Source organism: Tachyglossus aculeatus, chromosome X1 (assembly GCF_015852505.1).
Source record: "Tachyglossus aculeatus isolate mTacAcu1 chromosome X1, mTacAcu1.pri, whole genome shotgun sequence".
Taxonomy (NCBI): Eukaryota; Metazoa; Chordata; class Mammalia; order Monotremata; family Tachyglossidae; genus Tachyglossus; species Tachyglossus aculeatus.
In genome coordinates, this window is record NC_052101.1 from 7,914,761 (window position 1) to 7,938,522 (window position 23,762).

At 46.2% G+C, this 23,762-nt stretch overlaps 1 protein-coding gene across 1 annotated transcript; it reads right to left on the minus strand.

Moving 5' to 3' along the window:
- Nucleotides 1-3,714: 3,714 nt before the first annotated feature.
- LOC119949813 (testis development related protein) lies at nucleotides 3,715-20,394 on the minus strand. The gene is made up of 4 exons (XM_038771655.1): nucleotides 20,368-20,394; nucleotides 19,946-20,002; nucleotides 9,976-10,079; nucleotides 3,715-6,772 (listed from the first exon to the last, which is right to left on the minus strand). The coding sequence occupies exons 1-4, from the start codon at nucleotides 20,392-20,394 to the stop codon at nucleotides 6,424-6,426; spliced, it is 537 nt and encodes a 178-aa protein (XP_038627583.1). The 3' UTR covers nucleotides 3,715-6,423.
- Between the last annotated feature and the right edge of the window lie 3,368 nt (nucleotides 20,395-23,762).

Sequence of the window (23,762 nt, forward strand, 5' to 3'; positions counted from 1 at the left end):
GGAGGGCTCATAGTCTGAATCCCCATTTTCCAGATGAGGAATCATCATCAATCATATTTATTGAGCGCTTACTGTGTGCAGAGCACTGTATTAAGCGCTTGGGAAGTACAAGTTGGCAACATATAGAGACAGTCCCTACCCAACAGTGGGCTCACAGTCTAAAAGGGGGAGACAGAGAACAAAACCAAACATACTAACAAAATAAAATAAATAGAATAGATATGTACAAGTAAAATAAATAAATAAATAGAGTAATAAATATGTACAAGCATATATACATATATACAAAGCCCGGGCTCTTTCCAGTGAGCCACGCTGCTTCCCCCAACTTAACTTCTCTGGGCCTCAGTTCCCTCATCTGTAAAACGGGGATTAAGACTGTGAGCCCCACGAGGGACAACCTGATCACTTTGTAACCTCCCCAGTGCTTAGAACAGTGCTTGGCACATAGTAAGTGCGCTTAATAAATGTCATTATTATTTACTATTTATTATTACCCATTCCATTCTTAACTTGGGCAATGGCTGGTGAGTGGCAGGTCATCTGCTACAAGTCAAAACTCCCCTGTGCTGGGCAGCAGCGGCACGGGAGAGAGTCGAGGGCGGAGGCTCGAGTTTACTGAGTGGAAGGCGGCAATGGTGCAAAAGCGCTTAGTACAGTGCTCTGCACACAGTAAGCGCTCAATAAATACAATTGAATGAATGAAAACACTGCCCTGGGGATATATACAAAAGATGTAATCCTTGCCCTTCAAGAGTGCCTTCAATGTAACTGGGGAAGAAGTTGTCTGTAAATTGAGGAACATTATTTACTGAGAAGTAAATCTGCAAAATAGACACAAGTGAATAATAATAATAATAATAATAACTGTGGCATTTGTTAATTGCTATGTGCCAAGCACTGTACTAAAAGTGCTGGGGTAGGTACAAGATAATCAGGACACACATGGAACTCACATCTTAAAAGAGCCTGGGCTTTGGAGTCAGAGGTCATGGGTTCAAATCTCAGTTCTGCCCATTGTCACTCATTCATTCGATCATATTTACTGAGCGCTTACTGTGTGCAGAGCACTGTACTAAGCGTTTGGGAAGTACAAGTTGGCAACGTATCAGTTGTGTGACTTCGGGTGGGTCACTTGACCTCTCTGTGCCTCAGTTACCTCCTCTGTAAAATGGGGGTTAAGTGTGAGCCCCCCGTGGGACAACCTGATCACCTTGTAACCACCCCAGCGCTTAGAACGGTGCTTTGTAAGCACATAGTAAGCGCTTAATAAATGCCATTATCATCATCATCATCACTTCCTGATTTTTACCAAGAAAACTCTCCGCAACCACTACCACAACGACTGCAGATGGAGAGCGGGGCGTTCTGGGAGAGATGTGTCCATGGTGTCGCTTACTACAGTGCACACTATAAGCACTCAATAAATGCGATTAACTTACTGATGTGGAAGGGGCTGCTAAGTCTGCCAAGGCTTTCTGCCTCTCCCAACTCGGTTATCTCCACCCGATGACCCTGGCCAGAGTAGAGAAGCTGGGCTTGTAGCCTGGTTTTAGTCCAGTGCTCTGCACACAGTAAGCGCTCAATAAATACGATTGAATCAATGAGTTAATGGATTTGGAATGGAGGCTCACAGGAGGGCCTTGTCTTCCCTGCGGCATTTGGACGCAAAGCCTTGACTCATGGCTCTATAGTTGTTCAACAACACATCTCCAGATGGAGCCGGGTGCATTCAGATAAACTAAAGTTTTTTAAAATCCTCGGAACGCGGAGATCGCCCGAATGCATCCTCTTCATCCCATTCCCAGCAATCATTCCATTCTGACCCAAACGAGCGCCAACAGAATGGATGATCTGGGAACAAGTTCCGACAACCTAAGGGCCACAGAGGGACGGAGACCGAATCCGAAATCACCATCTAAAACGCTCATTCTTCCCAAAACCATCGAAGCACACTGGCAGAGAAATATGGGAAACACCCGATTGTCCAAGACGGCTTCTGGGATCGCAGCGCCCGGAATTCCGCCCCGCCTCTCCGGATTCCTTACCGTGACTTCCACTTTCCACCAAATACAACATGCTTAGGAGCAGCAGCAGCCTGGCCTAGTGGATAGACCCGGGAGTCAGGAGCAGGGTTCTAATTCTGGCTCCGCCACTTTTCATTCATTCAATCGTATTTATTGAGCGCTTACTGTGTGCAGAGCACCGTACTAAGCTTGACTTCTGGGTGACTGTGGGCTAGTCACTTCACTTCTCTGGGCCTCAGTTACCTCATCTGTAAAGCGGGGATTTAAGGCTGAGAGCCCCACGTGGAACATGGACTGGGTCCAACTTGAGTAGCTTGTTCCCCAGTGCTTGGCACATAGTAAGCACTTAACCAATACCCTTAAAGAAATACATCATGGATTATCTGCACAATCATGAAGTGTAGAACTTTCCTCTCAGATATTCCCTCCTCTCAGAGATCAGAGAAGCAGCGTGGCTCAGTGGAAAGAGCCCAGGCTTTGGAGTCAGAGGTCATGGGTTCAAATCCCAGCTCCGCCACTTGTCAGCTGTGTGATTTTGGACAAGTCATTTCACTTCTCTGGGCCTCAGTTACCTCATCTGTATAATGGGGTTTAATATTGTGAGCCCCACATGGGACAACCTGATCAACTTGTATCCCCCCCAGCGCTTAGAACAGTGCCTTGCACATAGTAAGTTCTTAACAAATGCCATCATTATTATTATCTTCTAGACTGTGACCCCATTGTTGGGTAGGGACCGTCTCTATGTTGCCGACTTGTACTTCCCAAGCGCTTAGTACAGTGCTCTGCACACAGTAAGTGCTCAATAAATACAATTGAATATTTTGAAGAATATTTTAGATATATTTTTAGTTATATTTTCCTCAGATATTTTAATCTGTCAGGTTATGTTTAGGGCATGTCCGCTAAGAACGATATCTACCTTTGATTTATATTTTAGCCAAAGGAAAAAGTATCCTGGAAAAAGTATCTTGTGAGCAATCTAATGGGAAAAAAAAAGCCACATGCAGTTGGAAAACGTTCACTTTTGATTAACTATTTAACCCATCGGTCACTCAATCATTGCTACCTGTGGCTTACTGTGTGTAGAGCACTATAATAAGCGCTTGGGAGAGTACGCTACAACAGAGTTCATTCATTCATTCAGTTGTATTTATCGAGCGCTTACTGTGTGTAGAGCGCTGTAATAAGCGCTTGGGAGAGTACGCTACAACAGAGTTCATTCACTCATTCATTCATTCAATTGAATTTATTGAGCGCTTACTGTGTGCAGGGCACTGTAGTAAGTGCTTTGGCGGAGAAGGGATTTGAACCCATGACCTCTGACTCCAAAGCCCATGCTCTTTTCCACCAAGCCTCGCTGCTTCTCTAAATCTTGATCCAGAGAGGCCTTTTAGTAGTGCAAAAGTGGATAAGCACTTCCCCGTACATATCTGTAATTTATTTATCTTAATGTCTGTCTCCCCCTCTAGACTATATGCTCATTGTGGGCAGGAAATGTGTTTACTGTTGCACTGTACTCTCCCAAGCGCTTAGCACAGTGCTCTGCACACAGTAAGCGCTCAATAAATACAACTGTCTGAGGGGCTGACTTGGAGCCACTCTGATCACATGGACCAGTTCATTTACCTCATAACCCGTTCACCGTCCAAGGAAACTCCACCAAAATCAATGAACACAGCTTGAAGCAACGCAAAGGAAACGTCCTTTATTTGTGAAAATTCTACAAGATCGTGTGAATTTTAAAATGGTGCTAAAAATGTTGGGAGTGACTAATTTGGGCCACACCAAGCCTTCAAGTAGAAGCCAATGAACATGCAGATTGCCAATGACAAGATAAACAACCTTTCAAATTTTGTGCGAAATTTCAGAGTTCAGTCTTAACGCTATCTTCGGTGAAGCAGGACTAAAGTTACTCAAAAAAAAAAATAAAAATAGGGAACTCCACCTTCAAAATAAGCAGTGAGGGACACAGACTACATTGGTTGTGTGCATCGAAGGGAGAAGCAGCTTAAACTCTGGCTGACACAGGACAAAAAGCCAATCTCCCACTTTCCGGTTAAACTCGGGAAAACTAAGACGAGTCACTTGTAAGCTTTTTTTTTCCTTCCTAAAATAAGCCACTATAATAGAACAATAAATAATTATATTAAAATTTTCTCTTAAAATTAGACAGAAGAAAAAAAAAACTCAGCTTCGACTTTCATCGACGGACATTTAGAGATTAAAAATTCAGCCAGATTCACATTTCCAAGAAGTTCCGAATGTCCCAACGAAATAAGAGTTTTGTCTAAAGTGATGCAGATCTGAGACAACCCGCCACCATCCACTTTTACTAGAAACCTCTTTAATCTGTGAAAGACGATGTCTCGATCAAGCTGTGCGTCACAAACGACACCACTGAGGTGATGATACAGGCACTTAGTATAATGTACAAGGCAGAATTTTGACTGGTCACAGTATATCAGAGCTTCCTCAAGAGGAGAAACTAATGGCATTCTTGACCTTTCTCCCCAAGTTTAAGTTTCTGGAGCCTTTCATAGATTTGCATCTCTGGCTTTCGTTTTAGTCCTGGCTGGCCAAGTGCCAAAGCTCCAAAACTTTGCATAAATCACGAAATGGAATACCTTTTATGCAATTACGGTGAGCATTTTCTTTAAAGCATACGGAAGGAGTCTCTCAACAAAATGATTTTGCCTGAGGAAAATCACGCGCTTTTTTTTTTCCCTTAAGTAGCTTAAATCGCGTATTGTTGAACGGCCAACTTTCCTCTTAATCCTCCAACAAAAACCCAAAGGCTTACGTGTCCAAAAGTCCGAAACTGAAATTCCTAGAATTTTAGACTGTTTACAGTGGCAACCTACAGGCTATTTTGTCCCCCCGCCCCCCTCGAAAAAAACCCCTGCATATTCCAAATAAATGATTATATTTTGATGGATTTTTTTTTTTCTCTTGTTACACTAACTGGCATTTTCTCTCAGGCACATTCGGATGCTTCCCGGGAACATTAAATGAGACATCCAGTTAAAAGAAGCAGTCCAGAAAAATACAATAGAGCGCAATCTTGCCTCTCCAGTGCATCTGAGATTCTGGAGAGAGGGGGACCCAGACGAGCCTATGACAAGTTCACGTGCTTATTGAATGTCAAGCTGGGAACATTTAGAGAGGGAACTTCAGAGGACACAACTGGAGCAGCTAGAGCTCTATTTCGGGTGAAGGGGTAATTCAAACAGGATGGGAAATTGTTTTAAAATCCAACAGAACACACTGGTAAGCATCTCATTTGCAAACGCAAAACAGAGGGGTGGGGTGGGAGACCCTAGTGCTATTGTAGAAAGAGAGGCACTTTCAATATTTTATATACAATTTGAATTCTATACTGAACATTTAAATGTGTCAAAACAGTACCAGAACGAAGTACATGAAGACTAAAATTTGTGCGTATATTTTGCATCATTGCTGAGTTGTCCTAAAAACTAAAAAAAAAAAGAAAAGACAGAGAGTAACTCCTTAGAATAAATAATTTAGAATCAGATGACAATTACAATCCAGAGGGAGAACGGTGGGGGGGGGGAGGGGGGGAACTAAACAAAATAAACCACAACTCTCTATGTGCAAACCAGAGATGATTTCTCCCCAGCTAAGATGAATTTTAAACACACTGACATTTTACTTTCCTGAAATCTGACTTTTTTACACAGGCAGTTTAAAAATAGACCCTTAAAAGAATTTTCACTTTTTTCACGTGAGTTGACATTTAGCAAAACCTTTGGAAGACTCCACTGGACCGGCAAGGTTAAACCTGACCGGCAATGGAAGGAGAGGGTTGCAGAACTGCTACATCGTCATGTTCTGTGCGCCCTACAGAGCCACCACGACAACTTGCGTGCGGGACGAAGAAAGCGTTCGAGCCGGACGATAGAAAACCTACCGCCCCGTCACGAGAAGAGTTCTGTGGCAAGTGGCAAATCAACGTGGGCAATCAAAGGGACCGGCGTCAAAAAACGAATATCCTAAAGGGGCCGTCGCGATTCCGGGGGCGGGGGGGCTCCTTCGGAAAGCACAACTACGTAGGTGTAGGTCGGCGCCCCTTAAAGAACGACCCACGTTTTTGGTAATATTGACTGTCGAGCCTGTTGAGAAACGGGAATGGGAAACAGAGGCACGAAATCGGTTCCCTACTCTTTTAAACGTGGGCCGCGGAACCCCCTCCACCCCGCTGGCGGATGGAATCGAACGTAACCAGCACAGACACACACACACACCCCCGTCCCGGCCCCTGGGAAATGGGAAGAACCCTCGCTAAACGTTCAGGTGTCGCGGATTGCACACGTTTTGGTTTGCGCACACATGGAAAATGGGGAAATGATTCTCCTCGAGAACCCGCCGGCGGGGATCATTCTAGTTCTTCCCAGTGCTCAGTCAGGTTCCCTTTGCTCTGGCGCCGGATACTGACCAACTTCCCCGCTGACTTAATGCTCCACCTGGAGCTGTTGGCCGAACTGGGCAGGTTGGTGTACTTGGCGGAGCCCTTGACGGCCGCCTCTTCCCAGCTGGGCCAGGACAGGCGGTCGGTCGGCGTCTTGGCCGCGGCCGCCGAGGGGTCGTCCGCGGGGATGGGGGGGGGCTCCCACCCTTCCATCTCATCCGGCTTCTTGGACAGCGGGGTCTGCTTCAACACCAGGCTGTCCCAAAATCCAGACCTCTTCTCCGTCTTCGCGTCGTCTTTCGATCTCAAACTCGTCCTGGAGGAAGATGATAAGAATAATAATGATGATGATGGCATTTATTAAGCGCTTACTATGTGCAGAGCACTGTTCTAAGCGCTGGAGAGGTTACAAGATGATCAGGTTGTCCCACGGGGGGGGCTCACGGTCTTCATCCCCGTTTTACAGATGAGGGAACTGAGGCCCAGGGAAGTTAAGTGACTTGCCCAAAGTCACACAGCTAATTGGCGGAGCCGGGATTTGAACCCGTGACCTCTGACTCCAAAGCCTGTGCTCTTTCCCACTGAGCCACGCTGCTTCTCTAATGAGATGAGAGAGGCACGGCTGTTACTTCTTTTTTTCTTTCTTTCTGATGTATCTGAACGGAACTTATTAAGCGTTTAATGTGTGCCGGGCGCTGTTCTAAGCGTCGGGGGTGGTACGAGCTAAACGGGTTGGACACAGTCCACGCCCCGCATGGGCTCACAGTCTCATCATCATCAATCGGATTTATTGAGCGCTTACTGTGTGCAGAGCACTGTACTAAGCGCTTGGGAAGTACAAGTTGGCAACATATAGAGACAATCAATCAATCAATCAATCGTATTTATTGAGCGCTATGTGCAGAGCACTGTACTAAGCGCTTGGGAAGTACAAATTGGCATCACATAGAGACAGTCCCTACCCAACAGTGGGCTCACAGTCTAAAAGTCTCAATCCCCATTTTTTTACAGATGAGGAAACTAAGGCCCAGAGAAGTTAACGACTCGCCCAAGGCCACAGAGCAGACAAGCGGCGGAGCTGGGACTAGAACCCAGGTCCTTCTGACTCCCGGGCCCCGTTCTAACCACTAGGCCATGCTGCTTCTCAAATCGCATTTGGTAAGTGTCTACTATGTGGTGCACACTGTTCTAAGCGCTGGGATAGGGACCAGTTAATTAGGTCGGACACAGCCCCTGTCCCACATGGGGCTCACAGTTTAAGTAGGCGGAAGAAGGGGCATCCCCATTTTACAGTTGAGGAAACTGAGGCATGGAGCAGTAAAGTGACTCGCCCAAGGCCACGCATCATGCACTTGGAAGAGCCAGGATTAGAACCCAGGTCCTTCGGATTCCCAGGCCCGGGCTCTCTCCACTAGGCCACGCTGCTTTTCTCGTTTCCGAGAGTTTCTCCCTCCCAATGAAAAGTCTACATTCCTAATTAATTAACAGTACCAATCGAACAGCCACTGACGGCTGTACTAAGTACTTGGCTGAGCAGAACTGAATGAGATCATGTACCCTGTCCTCAGGAAGCTTTCAATCTAGTGGGGGAGTCCCACACTGATCCAGATCCCATTTTTCAGAAAAAATTCTGGCCTATATCTTGATGAATAAGTAGCGAGTAATAATAAATGATTCATTCATTCATTCATTCATTCAATTGTATTTATTGAGCGCTTACTGTGTGCAGAGCACTGTACTAAGCGCTTGGGAATTACAAGTTGGCAACATGATGATACTTATGATATCTGTTGAGGGTTTATTATGTGCTGCCGAACCAGCTGGATGGTCGCACCTGTCTAATTTTAAACGGGTGACTCGGTCGTGTTCCACCGAATGTGCCCTTTCCCCCCAGAAACGAAATGAGGCTCTTGGACCTCCAGATCGCCGTGGCCCACGGCTGGCCAGCGGGTCTTGGATGCAGCAGCCTGGGGGCTTTTCTCCCGGAGAGTCCGTCGCCGCGGGCTGGGCGCCTCGATGTCTCCAGTGTCACCCTGTTGCTCCTTCGAAGGAGGGGTGAGTAGGAGGCCAGTTAGCTGTTAGCCATCTTTCACCCAGTCGGTACTCACCTTGGCACAGCCCTGAGACTTCCCCTTGGGATGAATTGTCAGGGTATACGGGGGGGGTGGACCCTGTTTCCCTTGTGCTTCGGAGACCCCAGGACTAGTCGTGCTTTTTTGTATTTGTCAAGCGCTTACTACGTGCCAGGCACTGTACTAAGGGCTGCGGTAGATATGACTGTGAGCCCGTTGTTGGGTAGGGACCGTCTCTATATGTTGTCAACTTGTACTTCCCAAGCGCTTAGTACAATGCTCTGCACACGGTAAGCGCTCAATAGATATGACTGAATGAATGAATGAATATGAGCTAATCAGTTCATACACAGCTTCACAGGCTTAATCTCCATTTAGATGACGGAACTGAGGCCCAGAGAAGTGAAGTGACTTGCCCAAGGTCACACAGAGCAGACAAGTGGCAGAACCAGGATTACAGCCCACGTTCTCACGACTCCCTCTGAGGGCACCCAGCTTAGTCCGGCAGCTGGTCGGTTATGAAACCTTCTTGAAGGCCAGCGGCCGTGCCCAGTGGAACAGAGGTGCCCTTCAGCACCCCGGCTTCTAATCCCAGCTCCGCCACATGTCTGCTGGGTGACCCTGGGAAAGTCGCCTCACTTCTCTGGGCCTCAGTTTCCTCATCTGTAAAAAACGGGGATTAAGAGTGAGAGCCCCATGTGGGACAGAGACAGAGTCCAACCTGATTAACCACCCCAGCGCTTGGAACAGTGCTTGGCACATAGTAAGTACTTAACGAGTACCATGATTATTAGGATTATTATTAGCTTGCCTTTCTCGGGGATCAGGATGCTCTACTACAAGATGTAAGGCTTCAGGGGAGCTTTCCTACATACTCTGAAGCTCAACCAAGACGGTGGAACCCAATATCTCTGTCCCCCTCTCCATCCCCCCATCTTACCTCCTTCCCTTCCCCACAGCACCTGTATATATGTATATGTTTGTACATATTTATTACTCTATTTATTTGTTTATTTATTTTACCTGTACATAGTTATTCTATTTATTTTATTTTGTTAGTATGTTTGGTTTTGTTCTCTGTCTCCCCCTTTAAGACTGTGAGCCCACTGTTGGGTAGGGACTGTCTCTATATGTTGCCAACTTGTACTTCCCAAGCGCTTAGTACAGTGCTCTGCACACAGTAAGCGCTCAATTAATACGATTGATTGATTGATCAACAGCAGCAGTGGCATTTACCAATGGCCTAGAGTACCCAGCACATTGGGCTAGCAGCGGGAAATCTGAAAGATTTAGTTGTTTACAGAGTGTTAGGATTATTCAGAAAGTAGCTTTTCTTCATTCAGAGGATTCAAGCAAATCTACACTATTTCGGCAATCTGTAAGCCCACCCGTTTTTACCTCTTCCAGGGCCCGATTCATTCATTTCTTTCTCTTGCTTTTCACTTACCCTTTAAATTTGGGAGATTTACACCTTTCAAGTAATTGTTGTTCGTCATCTTTATTGAACATCGAGGTCACTTCTTTCCAACCTCGGAAGCTTGCTCCCTGAACCTGACGAAGGATAGAAAAATGTCATCAGTGAATGACAGCGTGACCAGGTACCCATTTTTCCTGTTGGCGTTTGTTTGTGCCTCCAAGATTATGGGACAGATACCCAATATAAACCTCACGGTCAGTAATGACTCACACGATATTCAGTCCCATACTAGCCACATTTAAAAAAAAAATATCTGCCCTCTAAGACCTGATAATCTAGAAAGGGAAATGATACAAAATATCACCTTAAACATGCCCCCCCACAAAAAAATTTTAAGATCCCAGGAGCAGGGATGAGTGAGGGATTATACTGACAGGTACGAGAAGGAATGGTGCTGTTAAAGGAAAAATGAGTCGAGGGACCGAGCCAGGGGCTGTGGGATCTCCCTGCCTCCATCCATAGCAGCTTCCTAAAATGCCATGAAGAACGATCGTGCCCCCCCTCCTCAAAACATTCAATGGCTACTCCCGTCTCTCGGCTTCCGACAGAAACTCTGGACCATTCGATTCCAAGTTTCATTCTCTCTCCTGCTCTCTTCCGCAGCACCTCGGCTTGCCTTCTTCACTCCTTCCAAGCAAATTTGCTTCTGACTCTCTCCATCTCGACTCCCTTGCTCTGGCCCTCCTGAAGACCATTCTCCAACTCCCAAACGAGTTCAGAGGCCTGACACCTCCCCCCGAAGTGTGTGTGTACACACACACACACACACACACACACACACACACACAATGTAACCAGGCAAGGAAGTTTGGGGCTTTAAGAGGATCCAAAGAAAATAGCACCTGGCTGACTCCAGCTTACACAACAATCTCATTAAAATCACAAGGGCCTGATAGAGGGAAGGTAGAAGGGCCAAAGGGCTTATGAAATGCAGAAGCTGCAAGAATGTTCTGATGTGTGTGGGCAACAAATGGAGATTACGGGACCACAGTGGAACAATTCAGAGTCACAGATGTGAAAACAAACTCTTTATCTCCAGGGCCCCTTTCAAGGCCAGTGGCAATAAGAAACAACTAATAGTTTACATATTACTATAGTGCTAAGAGCTTAGTACAGGGCTCTGTAGGCTGTAAGCACTCAATAAATACAAATGACTGATCGTTGGTCACGGGTTCTAATCCCGGCCCCGCCACTTGTCTGCTGTGTGACTTTGGGCAAGTCACTTCACTTCTTTGGGTCTCAGTTCCCTCATCTGTGAAATGGGGATTGAGACTATGAGTCCCACATGGGACAGTAACCAACCTGATTGGCTTGTATCCACCACGGCGCTTAGATCAGTGCCTGGCACACAATAAGCGCTTAACAAATACCACTACTGATTGACTGATGCAAATCGTTTAGCCAATGTCAAACCAAAAACCACAATTAACAATTTATGTAAAATGTCTATCGAAGAACTCAAACCGAGAGCCACCTGAATGTCAATCTATCAACTACTGCCCCGAGTCCTAAGAGTCTCATTCAGGCCGAGGGTAGTCTGCCTTTGGAGAAAACTGTCAAGGTGTCGTGGGAGAGCACTTGTTTCCAGGGAGAGGGAGGACGTCTTGGCTCCGTGCGTCAGAACTGGGGGTCGGAAGCGGAACCGGTTCTCAGCAGATGGCTCCCTCTGGGCTCAGCCTGGACCAGCCTCCCTCTCCCGCTGAGCTAAAGTGGGACGGGAATGGGACGGGAGCCCTCCCCTGCACCTGCCGGCGTTGGGGAGAGCAGAAATTGAGGGCGTTCCTCATCCGCCACTCACCTGATATGGGGTGGAAGCCCCCTTCCCTCTGGGCCAGAAAGCAGTTTACCTTTACAACACTCCATCTATCAATGGTATTTCTCAAGCGCTTATTCTGTGCATAGCACTGTATTACGCGCCGGGGTAAATTCCAGAAAATCTGGTTGGACACAATCCCGTCCCAGATGGGGCTCACAGTCTTCATCCCCGTTTTGCAGATGAGGTAATCGAGGCCCAAAGAAGTGAGGTGATTTGCCCCAGGTCACCCAGCAGACAAGTGGAGGAGCCGGGATTAGAACCCAGGTCCTCTGACTCCGGGGCTCTTTGCACGGGGCCACATTGCTTCCCTTTGTGTCCCTAGCTTCCAGCTTGGGGTGGAATTAAGCCACCAACAATGACTGGACCTTGGAGGGAGTTCTGTCCAACTTTGGGTCGGACTTTAAAGGATGTCCAAGAGACTCCTGAGCAGATAACCAAAGATGTTATCTGGAGCCAGTTCCATTTGGAAATGGTCGTGGCAGATGCTCAACGGTCAATCCTATCCCAAGGACTTAGACCATCCAACACGCATCACTGCGCTACACAGAAACGGAGACAGAAAAGGTTAGGGTTTTCCCGATACCTGCTAAGAAGTCCGACAATTTTTTCAAGGGGGACAGATTGATAAGATTGAAGAGGGCCCTAGTGGAGGGGCGTTCCAAGGTACAAAAGCATTCAGCAGAAATTGGCCTGCTCTCGGGGGCCCGGAGATGAAAACAAGCTCAAGTTCTCCCCTACAGCTAAAGATCCGCTACCTCTGTCAGCAGAACAAGCCGTCTCCTACTCCTGCAGTCTCCTGCCAACTCACAACCATAACACGACACTGAATTTAAAATGGCGATGCTCTACTTTCAATTATCATAAAGATTAAAAATACTAGTTTAGTCCAGTTGATCATTAGGGAAGCAGCGTGGCTCAGTAGAAAGAGCATGGGCTTGGGAATCAGAGGTCAAGAGTTCTAATCCCGACTCCGCCACTTATCAGCTGTGTGACTTTGGGCAAGTCACTTCACTTCTCTGGGCCTCAGTTACCTCATCTGCAAAAATGGGGATTAAGGCTGTGAGCCCCACGTGGGACAGCCTGACTACCTTGTATCTACCCCAGTGCTTAGAACAGTGCTTGGCACATAGTAAGCGCTTAACAAAAACCATCATTATTATATTATTATTCTTACAGGTTCAAGACCAGTCAAAAGGAGAGAAGCAAGTAGGGTTTGCCGACTTGCCGTCTCTGCTCATTGTTTTTTTTCCCCCCCTTCAGCTTACCTGCCTTTCCACTGGAATGACAACTACTGGGAAATCAAGCAATTGTTATTTTTTAGGCACCTACTGTGTGCAGAACATGATGCTAAGCACTCGGGAGAGTACAATATAAACAGATTTGCTAGACATGATCCCTGACCTTAACCATATGGAAAAGCTACTAATTCATAACATGCAAGTCTCTGGGAAAAGGTACCCAACCACATTTTCAAGGCACGAGGGGTGGCCGAGTGATTGGGCCTGAGTTCTAATCCTAGCTCCGCCACTTGTCAGCTGTGTGACCTTGGACAAGTCCCTTCTCTTCTCTGTCCCTCAGTTCCCTCATCTATAAAATGGCGATTAAGACTGCGAGCCCCATGTGGGACAGGGACTGTGTCCAACCCGATTTGCTGGCATCCACCCCGGCGCATAGTGCAGTGCCTGGCACAAAGTAAGCACTTAACAAAGACCAGGCTTAATTATTACAAGGCCCAGCGAGTTCCGTGGGGTACGGCTGATCTGTGGATTAGATCGAAAGCCTCTCAGGGGACAGGAATTTGGAAAGCACCATGCGAGGCCAAAGTTAATAAAAGATTCTTTACATCTCCAAACAGTTATGACTCAGCCAAGGAACTAGAAGACTTCCTTGATGCTCAAGGACAAAGACGCACTCGGGGTTGAAATGAAGTCAGGCTCAATTCTTTAGCTCGGTCTTCATGGAGACAGCTGTCGGAGGCTCCATCTCCGATGACAATCTTTTTTTTTTTTTCGGGGGGAGATCCCCATTTTTGTTTCTTTAAATCAAAGGAATTTGATCTAATTGGAGGTGACCACGCAGGACGGTTGAGACTACATAAACTAGCCGTAAATTCATTAGCAGGACAGGATACCACCGACCTAAGGGTTCGGAACCGTCTCCCTCTCTAGACTTTAAGCTCGTTGTGGGCAGGGAATGTGTCTGTTTGGGGTTCTCCTGTACTCTCCCAAGTGCTTGGTGCAGTGCTCTGCACACAGTAAGCACTCAATGAATATGACAATGAACTCAGGAGGGAAGGGAGCTGCAGAACTCTTGCTCCGTTTGTACTGCGCTGTTCCATGCCGGCACTGAACGGTGGGCCGGCGTGCGGAAACGGAAGACCGACATGTGGAAACAGAGGACTAGCTGGTAGCCATGACCTAGTCCCAACTATAGCCAGGGCTCCAGAGATGGCCCTGAAAATTGCAGCTCCCCCTTCATATTATTATTATGATGATTACTATTTTATATTTTATTTTTATTATATTATTGCATTCGTTATGCGCTTACTACTTGCCAAGCACTGTTCTAAGCACTGGGGTAGATGCAAGTTAATCCAGTGGGACACAGTCCCTGTCCCACATGGGGCTCACGATAGTTAAGATTAGGATCAGTGAGCACTTGGCCCAAAAAACTATCTCTTGTGGGAAAGAGAACATGGTTTCTGCAAAGGGGGGGCGGGGAGGGGAAATGTGCTTCATTAATTTGCTAGAATTAGTAGTAACAGTATTTATGCAGCACTGACGGTGTGCAGAACCGAGTGTGCAGGCGTTGTGCTAAGCGCTGGGGCAGATACGAGTTAATCAGGTTGGGCACAGTCTCTGTCCCATCTAGGTCTCACAGTCTTAATCACCATTTTCCAGATGAAGGAACTGGTCACACAGGCCCAACGTCACACAGCAGATGCGGACAGGTCAGGTTCCTCTGACTCCCAAGCCTGCGTTCTATCCGCTCACTAAGCCATGCTGCTTCTCAATTGATATTACGATTTGAATGAATTCTAGTACAGTGTATTAAAAATTCAAACTTTTCTAGGTTTTTTCTTTAAAAAAAACTTAGTAAAGACCCAGCAAATCTCACTTTAATCCTTTGAGCTCACCCAGGATACAAAAGGAGGCATTTGAAAAGCTAAAGGCTAAAGTCTAGCATTGGTCGGGCACACACTACTAACAAATGAATTTGTTTGAATTCTAGTACAGTGTATTAAAAATTCAAACTTTTCTAGGTTTTTTTTATAAAAAAACCTTAATAAAGACCCAGCAAATCTCATTTTAATCCTTTGAGCTCACCCAGGATACGACAGGAGGCATTTGAAAAGCTAAAGGCTAAAGTCTAGCATTAGTCGGGCACATACTACTAACAAATGAATTTGTTTGAATTCTAGTACAGTGCATTAAAAATTCAAACTTTTCTAGGTTTTTTTTTAAAAAAAAAAAACAGTAAAGACCCAGCAAATCTCATTTTAATCCTTTGAGCTCACCCAGGATACAAAAAGAGGCATTTGAAAACCTAAAGGCTAAAGTCTAGCATTGGTCGGGCACACACTACTAACAAATGAATTTGTTTGAATTCTAGTACAGTGTATTAAAAATTCAAACTTTTCTAGGTTTTTTTTTATAAAAAAACCTTAACAAAGACCCAGCAAATCTCATTTTAATCCTTTGCGCTCACCCAGGATACGACAGGAGGCATTTGAAAAGCTAAAGGCTAAAGTCTAGCATTAGTCGGGCACACACTACTAACAAATGAATTTGTTTGAATTCTAGTACAGTGTATTAAAAATTCAAACTTTTCTAGGTTTTTCTTTTAATAAAAAAACTTGGTAAAGACCCAGCAAATCTCATTTTAATCCTTTGAGCTCACCCAGGATACGACAGGAGGCATTTGAAAAGCTAAAGGCTAAAGTCTAGCATTAGTCGGGCACATACTACTAACAAATGAATTTGTTTTCTACAATCACTGTAGACTGAAGCAACGCTTATCCCACATTCCACTCCAGCCCAAGAGAAGAAAACAAGTCCTTGTATTGGCTATGAAGGGGCAGTGCTGGTTAACCATTAAGATCGAAGTGATAGCTGGAATTAAGCTTTGAGAATTTGCCCTCTAAAGAATTCTTGACGAAAGCTCCATTACTCTTTCTTACAGTTCCTTTCTTGTTGGCTCTGAAGATGAGCCTCTAACATTTCACTGTACCCCCACCCCTCAAAAGGGAATCGGCATGCTAAGAAATGGGTGCCACCCTCTCTGACCTGTAGGAGAATCAGTCGTATTTACTGAACGCTTCCTGTGTGCAGGGCACTGCACTAAGGGTTTGGAAGAGAACAAAACAGAGCCGACACATTCCCTGTCCACAACAAGCTTACAGTCTAGAGGGGGAGACGGATGAATATAACTAAATGAAATTACAGACCTGTACATATGTGCACATATGTGGGGCTGGGGGCGGGGATTAATAACGGGAGCGAGGCAGGGCGATACAGAAGGGAGTGGAAGGAAAAGGAAAAGAGGGCTTAGTCAGGGAAGGCCTCATGGAGGTGACGTGCCTTCAGTAAGAGTTTGAAAGCGGGGAGGAGTCATTGTCGGTGGGATATGAGGAGGGCGGGCATTCCAGGCCAGATGCAGGACCCGGGAGAGAGGCTGGGGCTGAGATAGGCGAGACCTACGCTGAGTAGGTTGGCATTACAGGAGCGAAGTGTGCTGGGTACTAGTAGGAAATCAGGGAGTTGAGGAGAAGGGGGCAAAGTGAAGAGTGCTTTAAGAGCGTGTGGTGAGGATTTTCGGTTTGATGCTAAGGTGGATGGGCAACAACTGGAGTGGAGAATCAGAAGGTTCACGCCAACTTGCTCCATTTCATTTGCACTTTTAGCTTCTCCGGCTGACTCTCCGTCCCGGGCTCAGCCTCTTTCCTCACCTTCCTTCCTCGCCTCACGCCACCCTCTTCTCCTGGGCAGTCAACCACTGCCTGGTTGACTGAAGGTGGCACCAGGGGATGAGGGCCAGGGTAAAAAGCGAAACACTAAACTGAGTCCATGTGGGGTTGATATCCCGGTCCCTGAATTCCATCGCCTCCCAAATGGTACCTTAGAACATTCTATTTCACATTTAATCCCTGCACCTAGCACAGGGTTTCACACATTCCTTCCTCCTACTACGGACGTAGACGTTCAATGACCACATCGCCGACGGCCATCCGGCTGCACTGGCACCACCCACCCCCAGTTCCCGGCCTGACAGTGAAAGCAGGCAGAGGCTTCCCGGCTCTCGTGGCTGGGAGACTTGATTTTATTATGGAATGGACTAGAATATTTGTTAACTTGCACTTCCCAAGTGCTTAGTACAGTGCTGTGCACACAGTAAGCACTCAATAAATACGATTGAATGAATGTTAACAAAACCAAGTTCATGCATTGTGACTGCTACACTGAAAAATCTTGGGAAAAGAAAACGGTGAGGCCTCCTCCTCCATAATAATAATCATAATGGCATTTATTAAGCGCTTACTATGTGCAAAATACTGTTCTAAGCGCTGGGGAGGTTACAAGGTGATCAGGTTGTCCCACATGGGGCTCACAGTCTTAATCCACATTTTACAGATGAGGTCACTGAGGCAAAGAGAAATTAAGTGACTTGCCCAAAGTCACACAGCTGACAAGTGGCAGAGCCGGGATTTGAACCCATGACCTCTGACTCCAAAGCCCAGGCTCTTTCCACTGAGTCATGCTGCTTCTCTGCTTCTCCATCAATGAAGGACACTAAAGATGAACTAAATCAACCAATCAATCATATTTATTAAGAGTTTATGGTGTGCACAGCACAATCTATTCTGACTTTCAATTGTTCTCTCAGTGGGTAAACCAGAGAGAACAAAGGGCCAGGTCACTTCTCAAGGTCTTTGCAGACGAACATTTCTGAGACCTGAAGTCTTCTTTAGGTTACTGATCATTCAGGATGGCCTACAATCACCTGGACTTCTTTTTCTGGGTGAGACCTCCCAAGGATTATCAGTCAGGCAGAATTCATGAAGCTTTTTGAGTTACAATGAGTCTTAAGAGAATAATAAGCCAAGTTTCAAACTGGCTTCTCATTTCCCCCTTCTAACTCTTTCTAGCCTAGCTGCATAGGATAGAAAAATGATCCTGGACCTATAGTCACCTGGATGCTTGACAGTTTGATTCATTATCAAATCCTTGACTATCGTCATCCTCCTGAATTTTTCCGGCGGTGGGGAGGTGTGTGGGGGCAGGGGGGAAGAGTTAATTAGGAGGTTTCAGAGACAGGTCCTGCTGATAAGGTTTGATGCTTGTGTGAACCCAAGAAATTTACAACCAGGGATCTTGTCACTGTCCTCTGCACTTTCCCATTGTCCCTAATGCTGCTCATGGCTAAACTGTGATTCCAAAAGCACACAGTTGATAATCAGTAAGCAGTAAGAGAGCCCAAAATGGTTACTTAATTGGATCTACAGAGGTGGACACGACGGTCCATTCCTTCAGTAGTTCAATCCCACCACGAAGGATCGATGAGATTACCTTGGAAAACCAACAGACAGAAGACTGACAAGAGCCCAGGGCTTTATGGTGGTTGTCTCCTGTCCTAGAGGATTTCCGCTGGCATTCAATGAAGCTGACAGGAAAGTGGAGCCAGCCTGTCCTGAAATTAGTCACCTGCCCTCTGTGTATTTACCCTGCCTTAACTCAGTTCCTGTGGGCCCCAAGGCTTATGCTGTCTCAGGCCTAAAAGGCAACAACCTTGTTGCAATTAAAAAAAACAAATCAAATGGCTTATTTCTTCATTCATTACCTGAGAAGCACTGCTGAGAGTGGTATTGTTAATACTAAAGGGTTTTATTGCCCCATGTGAGTTCAGAATTTCTAATTTTCCAATATCTGACAAGGCTATTGACTCGACGGACCAGTAAGCTGAGGAAAGGCGATAATTTCTGCTAAACCATGGTAGCTCTGTCCTCGAAGAGCCTCGTGTTATGGAAAATTATGTTCTACAAACCAGGAGGTAGACCTTTGAGGAAGCTTCTGTTGAGTGAAAGGGGTGAAAACCAAATTGGAGGGGTCAAGGAGAGAAGCTGGAGACAGCAGGTGTAGAAAACTTACTCAAGGAGTTTGGAGAGGAGTGGTAGGAGGGAAACAGGGTGATGACTGAAGAGAGGCGTGGGGTCAAAGACGGGGTTTTTCTTAGGAGAGGGGAGACACGAGCATGCTTGAAAATAGTGGGGAAGAGGCCACTGGAGAGTGGACAGTTGAAGGTGGCAGTCAGGGAGGGAAGAAGGGAAGAGGTAAGTGTTTAGATAAAATGTAAAGGGGTGGGGTCTGAGTGGCAGATAGACGGGGGTGGATTTTGGAGGACGTGGGAGATCTCCTCTTGAGATACTGCTGGGAGAGATAGGAGGGTCGGAAAAGAGACAGAGCCATTTCTTCCTACACCAAATCTACTTGCGCCATCGGTATGTCAACACTGCTTCAACGTACGTTCTCATTACCCAGTCTGGGTGGAAAAGGGTAGAGGAATTAAGGAATATATTTTCTGCAAGTACAAATGTTTCGGGTATGATGTGATTCACAATGTAGCTCAAGTAGACTGGGTGTAGGAAGAGGGAGTTGTGAGCCTACTTACGGCTTTGGTTAAAGTGTGACCAGCTGTTTTCCTTCGTGGCCTCTTGTGCTTCGGCCTTACCATACATTTACTGTATAGCCCTTTGTATTTCGGCATCTTTACAGTACTTAACAGTGAAATAGTGGCAAGTGACGAGGGTATAAATGGTACAGTAGACGTTTAACAAATGCCATAATTATTAAGTAGGTATAACAATAATACAGGGACTTGGAGTGAAAAGTGTCGACCGTCTTCCCCTGAACCATTAATTCCCATTGAATCAGGTGTTACTAGAACATGATTTTCTCCTAACCCGAGATCCGACAAGAACCCGATCCGCACATTTTAAGAACTCCCAGTACTTACTTGCCTTGTAGGTTTTAAGAACTCAGTCCAAGCCACCTTGGAAGAAAAGGCACACAAATGAGACAATATTATAATAAGACTAGAGGGGGAGAAAATCCTTTTGGCAATTCCTACCTTGGTTGCAAGTGTAGACCCAGAAGATTCAATTTCATCTTGAAGCAACTGGTCATTCTTAAATCAAAAAAAAATAAATGCTTTAGAAAATGGGAAAAAACTAAAATTTACCCCGCCCCCCAAAGTCTAAATTCCAGAAGCTTTAGTTTACTTAATATCTCTCAATTTCATTGATATATGAATTTCCAAAAGATAAGTCTTTATATTATGTATTAAAATGGTTGCTACCAAAGGGAAAAAAAAAACCCCAACAGAACAGTCCTTGCCTTTATGGAGTGATAATCTGGTTCACACAAGTAGGGTGGGTGATAAAGCAAACGGGGATTGTTTTTCAACAAATCCCACAATATCATTATGAAGGAATACTCACCAAACCCTCTAACTTGGGGGAAAAACTACTACTACACCACTACTACTCATACGGCAGGTGGAATTCCCATGAAATTCATTAACGCAAGAAGAAAACATAAGCAAACTTTGAGAGCGGTTTGGAGAAAATCAGGGATGAAGGAATGCCAGAAGGGAAAACTTCAGGGATATTTAAATGTCAATCGTAAACACTAGGGAGAAAACCAAGGAGGAGATCATCATCACATGATTCCTCCGAGCTTCCCGTTACAGCTGTCTCAGACAAAATACCGGGCTGGAAAAGCTATAGGTCTGACTCAGGAATGACATTTTTTACCTTCCTGATAGCCAGCAAAAGACAATATGATTAAATAATATGTGATTGTGGGTCCGCCTTTGACACATTTCTTCTCCAGAGAACATTTGAGTGGCTATTTAGTAACTGAAAATGGGCTGGATTTGTGCAAAGTACCATAAATCACAGACTATTAAAGGTGTGGAGAAAACATAAGTGGCTTAGTTCAAGGTTAAAGTTCTTATTTTGATTACCTAACCACACGTTGCTACAAACATAATTAGCTCTCTAACCGGAGACGAGATGTTTCTGCAGCTGATACCAAGTGCCTGGTATGAGCCGTCGATATATAAATCAGTCAACTCTCAATTATTCAAAGGAGGTTCATCCATGTTTTCGCTTTTTGCATCTTTTCTGGTTTCCGGACTTCACCACGAGTCACGAAGTTATCAAGCGGGGACCCGGGAAGCCAACCCTCCTGACGTCGCCATCTCCTCGGGCTAAGGCTGGGGTTGACCGGCCCTGGAACGCTTCCATTCACTCATTCAATCGTACTTATTGAGTGCTTACTGTGTGCAGAACACTGTACTAAGCTCTTGGGAAAGTACAAGACAGCAAGAGAGAGACAATCCCTGCCCACAACGAGCTCACCAGTCTAGAAGGGGGAGACAGACATACAATCACCACGGTCTCCTCGAGCCAAGGCTGGGAGGTTTGACTGGCTGAGGAACACTTTTTCATTTTTTTTAATGGTATTTGTTAAGCACTTACCACATTCATTCTTTCATTCAATCGTATTTATTGAGCACTTACTGTGCGCAGAGCACTGTACTAAGCGCTTGGGAAGTAAATGTTGGCAACATACCACACGCCAGGCATTGTGCGACGTGCTGGAGTAGATTCAAGCTCATCAGGTTGGATCCAGTCCCTGTCCCATATGGGGCTCACAGTAATTTTACGGATAAGGCGACAGGCACAGAGAAGCAGAGTGACTTGCCAGAGCTCAGACAACGAACCCGTGGAAGAGCCGGAATTAGAACTCGGGTCCTTAGGACTCCCAGGCCCGGGCTCTATTCCCTAGGCCATTCTGCTTCTCGTGATCAAGAGCGTGAACGTGAACAGGCCCATAGCCGTCTACTGGGGCCAAGGCAGGGGGGGTGTTCCGGCCCTAGAAGAGGACCACGTCCACTTCTTCGGGTCAAAGCTGGAGCTTACCGGCTCTGGAACAGGACCAGTCTTCTCCCTGCACCAAGGCTGGGGTGTATCATCATCAATCGTATTTATTGAGTGCTTACTGTGTGCAGAGCACTGTACTATGCGCTTGGGAAGTACAAGTTGGCGAGATATAGAGACAGTCCCTACCCAACAGTGGGCTCACAGTCTAAAAGACTATATTGGCTACGTTGGCTCTACAACACAACCACAGCCTTCTCCTGAGGACGAGGCTGGCGTTTCCCAGCAGCCTCCCGGGGCCACAGTTGGGGGGTTCCCCGGTTCTGGCCCCCAGCCGCAGCGTGGCTCTGGTAGTTGTGCCCGAGCAGAAAAGGCGCCGAGCTCCCCTGCTGGACCCCGAGCGGGAAAGGCGGGGAACGCTTGGCTCGGCCGTCCTGTGGCCAACCTCTTGTTTGGCTAGACTGAGCCCCCTTTTTCCTCTCCTCCTCCCCATCCCCCCAAACCCTACCTCCTTCCCCTCCCCACAGCACTTGTAATAAATATTTGTACAGATTTATTACTCTATTTTACTTGCACATATTTACTATTCATTTTGTTAATGATGTGCATATAGCTTTAATTCTATTTGTTCTGACGGTTTTGACACCTGTCTACATGTTTTGTTTTGTTGTCTGTCTCCCCCTTCTAAACCGTGAGCCCGTTGTTGGGTAGGGACTGTCTCTGTATGTTGCCGACTTGTACTTCCCAAGCGTTTAGTACAGTGCTCTACACACAGTAAGCGCTCAATAAATACGACTGAATGAATGAATGAAAGAGAGGAACCTCCCGGCTTGGGGATGTTCCCCTCCCCCCTTCCCCCGCCTCCCCCCAAAACAGGGGCACCCGGTGACCCACCCAGCGGAAAATCACCATTTTCACCCCCGGGGCCATTTCCTCCAGTTTCCACACTTTCCTGTTTTCCCGTTGGCCTGGGCCAGCCGAGTTTACTGTAAAATATTTCCTATCTTACAGGAAATCAGCCAAATGTAAAACACTTAGGAGATGGAGAAACTTGCTCCGCTTTTCCAGCCCTCTCCACCTTACCCGTGGGCCGTTAAACCTAAAGAAGTCCTGCCCAAAGGAAGTCCCTTGGCCCATTAAATGAAAAATAACCATTTTCAGTTATTTTGGTTGTTTACCAATGTGTTCAGTGGCTAGCCACTCTTCACGTAACTGACTAGTGATGTGAGAAGCAGCGAGGCCTAGTGGAAAGGGGACGGCCCTGGGAGTCACGGGACCTAAATTCTAAGCCCAGCCCCAACACTTACAAGCCTACTGACCTCGGACAAGTCACTTAACTTCTCTGGGCCTCAGTTCCCTCATCTGTACCATGGGGATTTCGATGCCTGTTCTCCCTTCTACTTAGACCGCGGACCCGATGTGGGACAGGGACTGCATCCGACCTGATTATCTTGTACTTACCTGAGTGCTTGGCACATTCTATGTGCTAGATACCGCAAGTGTTATAATCGGCAATTTTTTTTTTTGAAGGGCAGCCCGTGAAGGAATCCTTAAATCTCTATACGGCCAAACTGCAGGAATGCTTGACTGGCCTAGGTAGAAACGAGCCCGTACAGCTCCGACTTTCTCACGGAGACATCCTGTACAACCTGGACAACCACCCAGATGTACCTTCCGTTGCCGAGCACGAGGTCTATGAAGTCATGACTCTCACGCCAATCCGTGAAAAACGGTAAAGTTGCCCACTCTAAGGATCTGTGTAGTGATCTACAAATAACTCCCTAACCCCGGGTCGCTTTAACCCAGTCACTTCAAGGCCTCCATATTTCTGTTAACATCTGTCACCCCTCTAGACTGGAAGCTTTTCTGGGCAGGGAAAATATCTACCAACTCTCTTGTACTGTACTCTCCCAAGGGCTTAGTATACAGTGCCTTGCACGTTTTAGGCACTTTATACATACCATTAACTGATTTACACCCCCCATCAGCACTGGGTATACC

Excerpts from the sequence above, each read along its gene's own strand:
- LOC119949813 (XM_038771655.1), bottom strand. The coding sequence starts at position 20,394 with ATGAATTTCATGGGAATTCCACCTGCC. Across the intron at positions 20,003-20,367 it reads TCATGGGAATTCCACCTGCC|AATGACCAGTTGCTTCAAGA; the intron begins GTATGAGTAGTA and ends TTTTGATTTAAG. Across the intron at positions 10,080-19,945 it reads GGTCTACACTTGCAACCAAG|GTTCAGGGAGCAAGCTTCCG; the intron begins GTAGGAATTGCC and ends ATCCTTCGTCAG.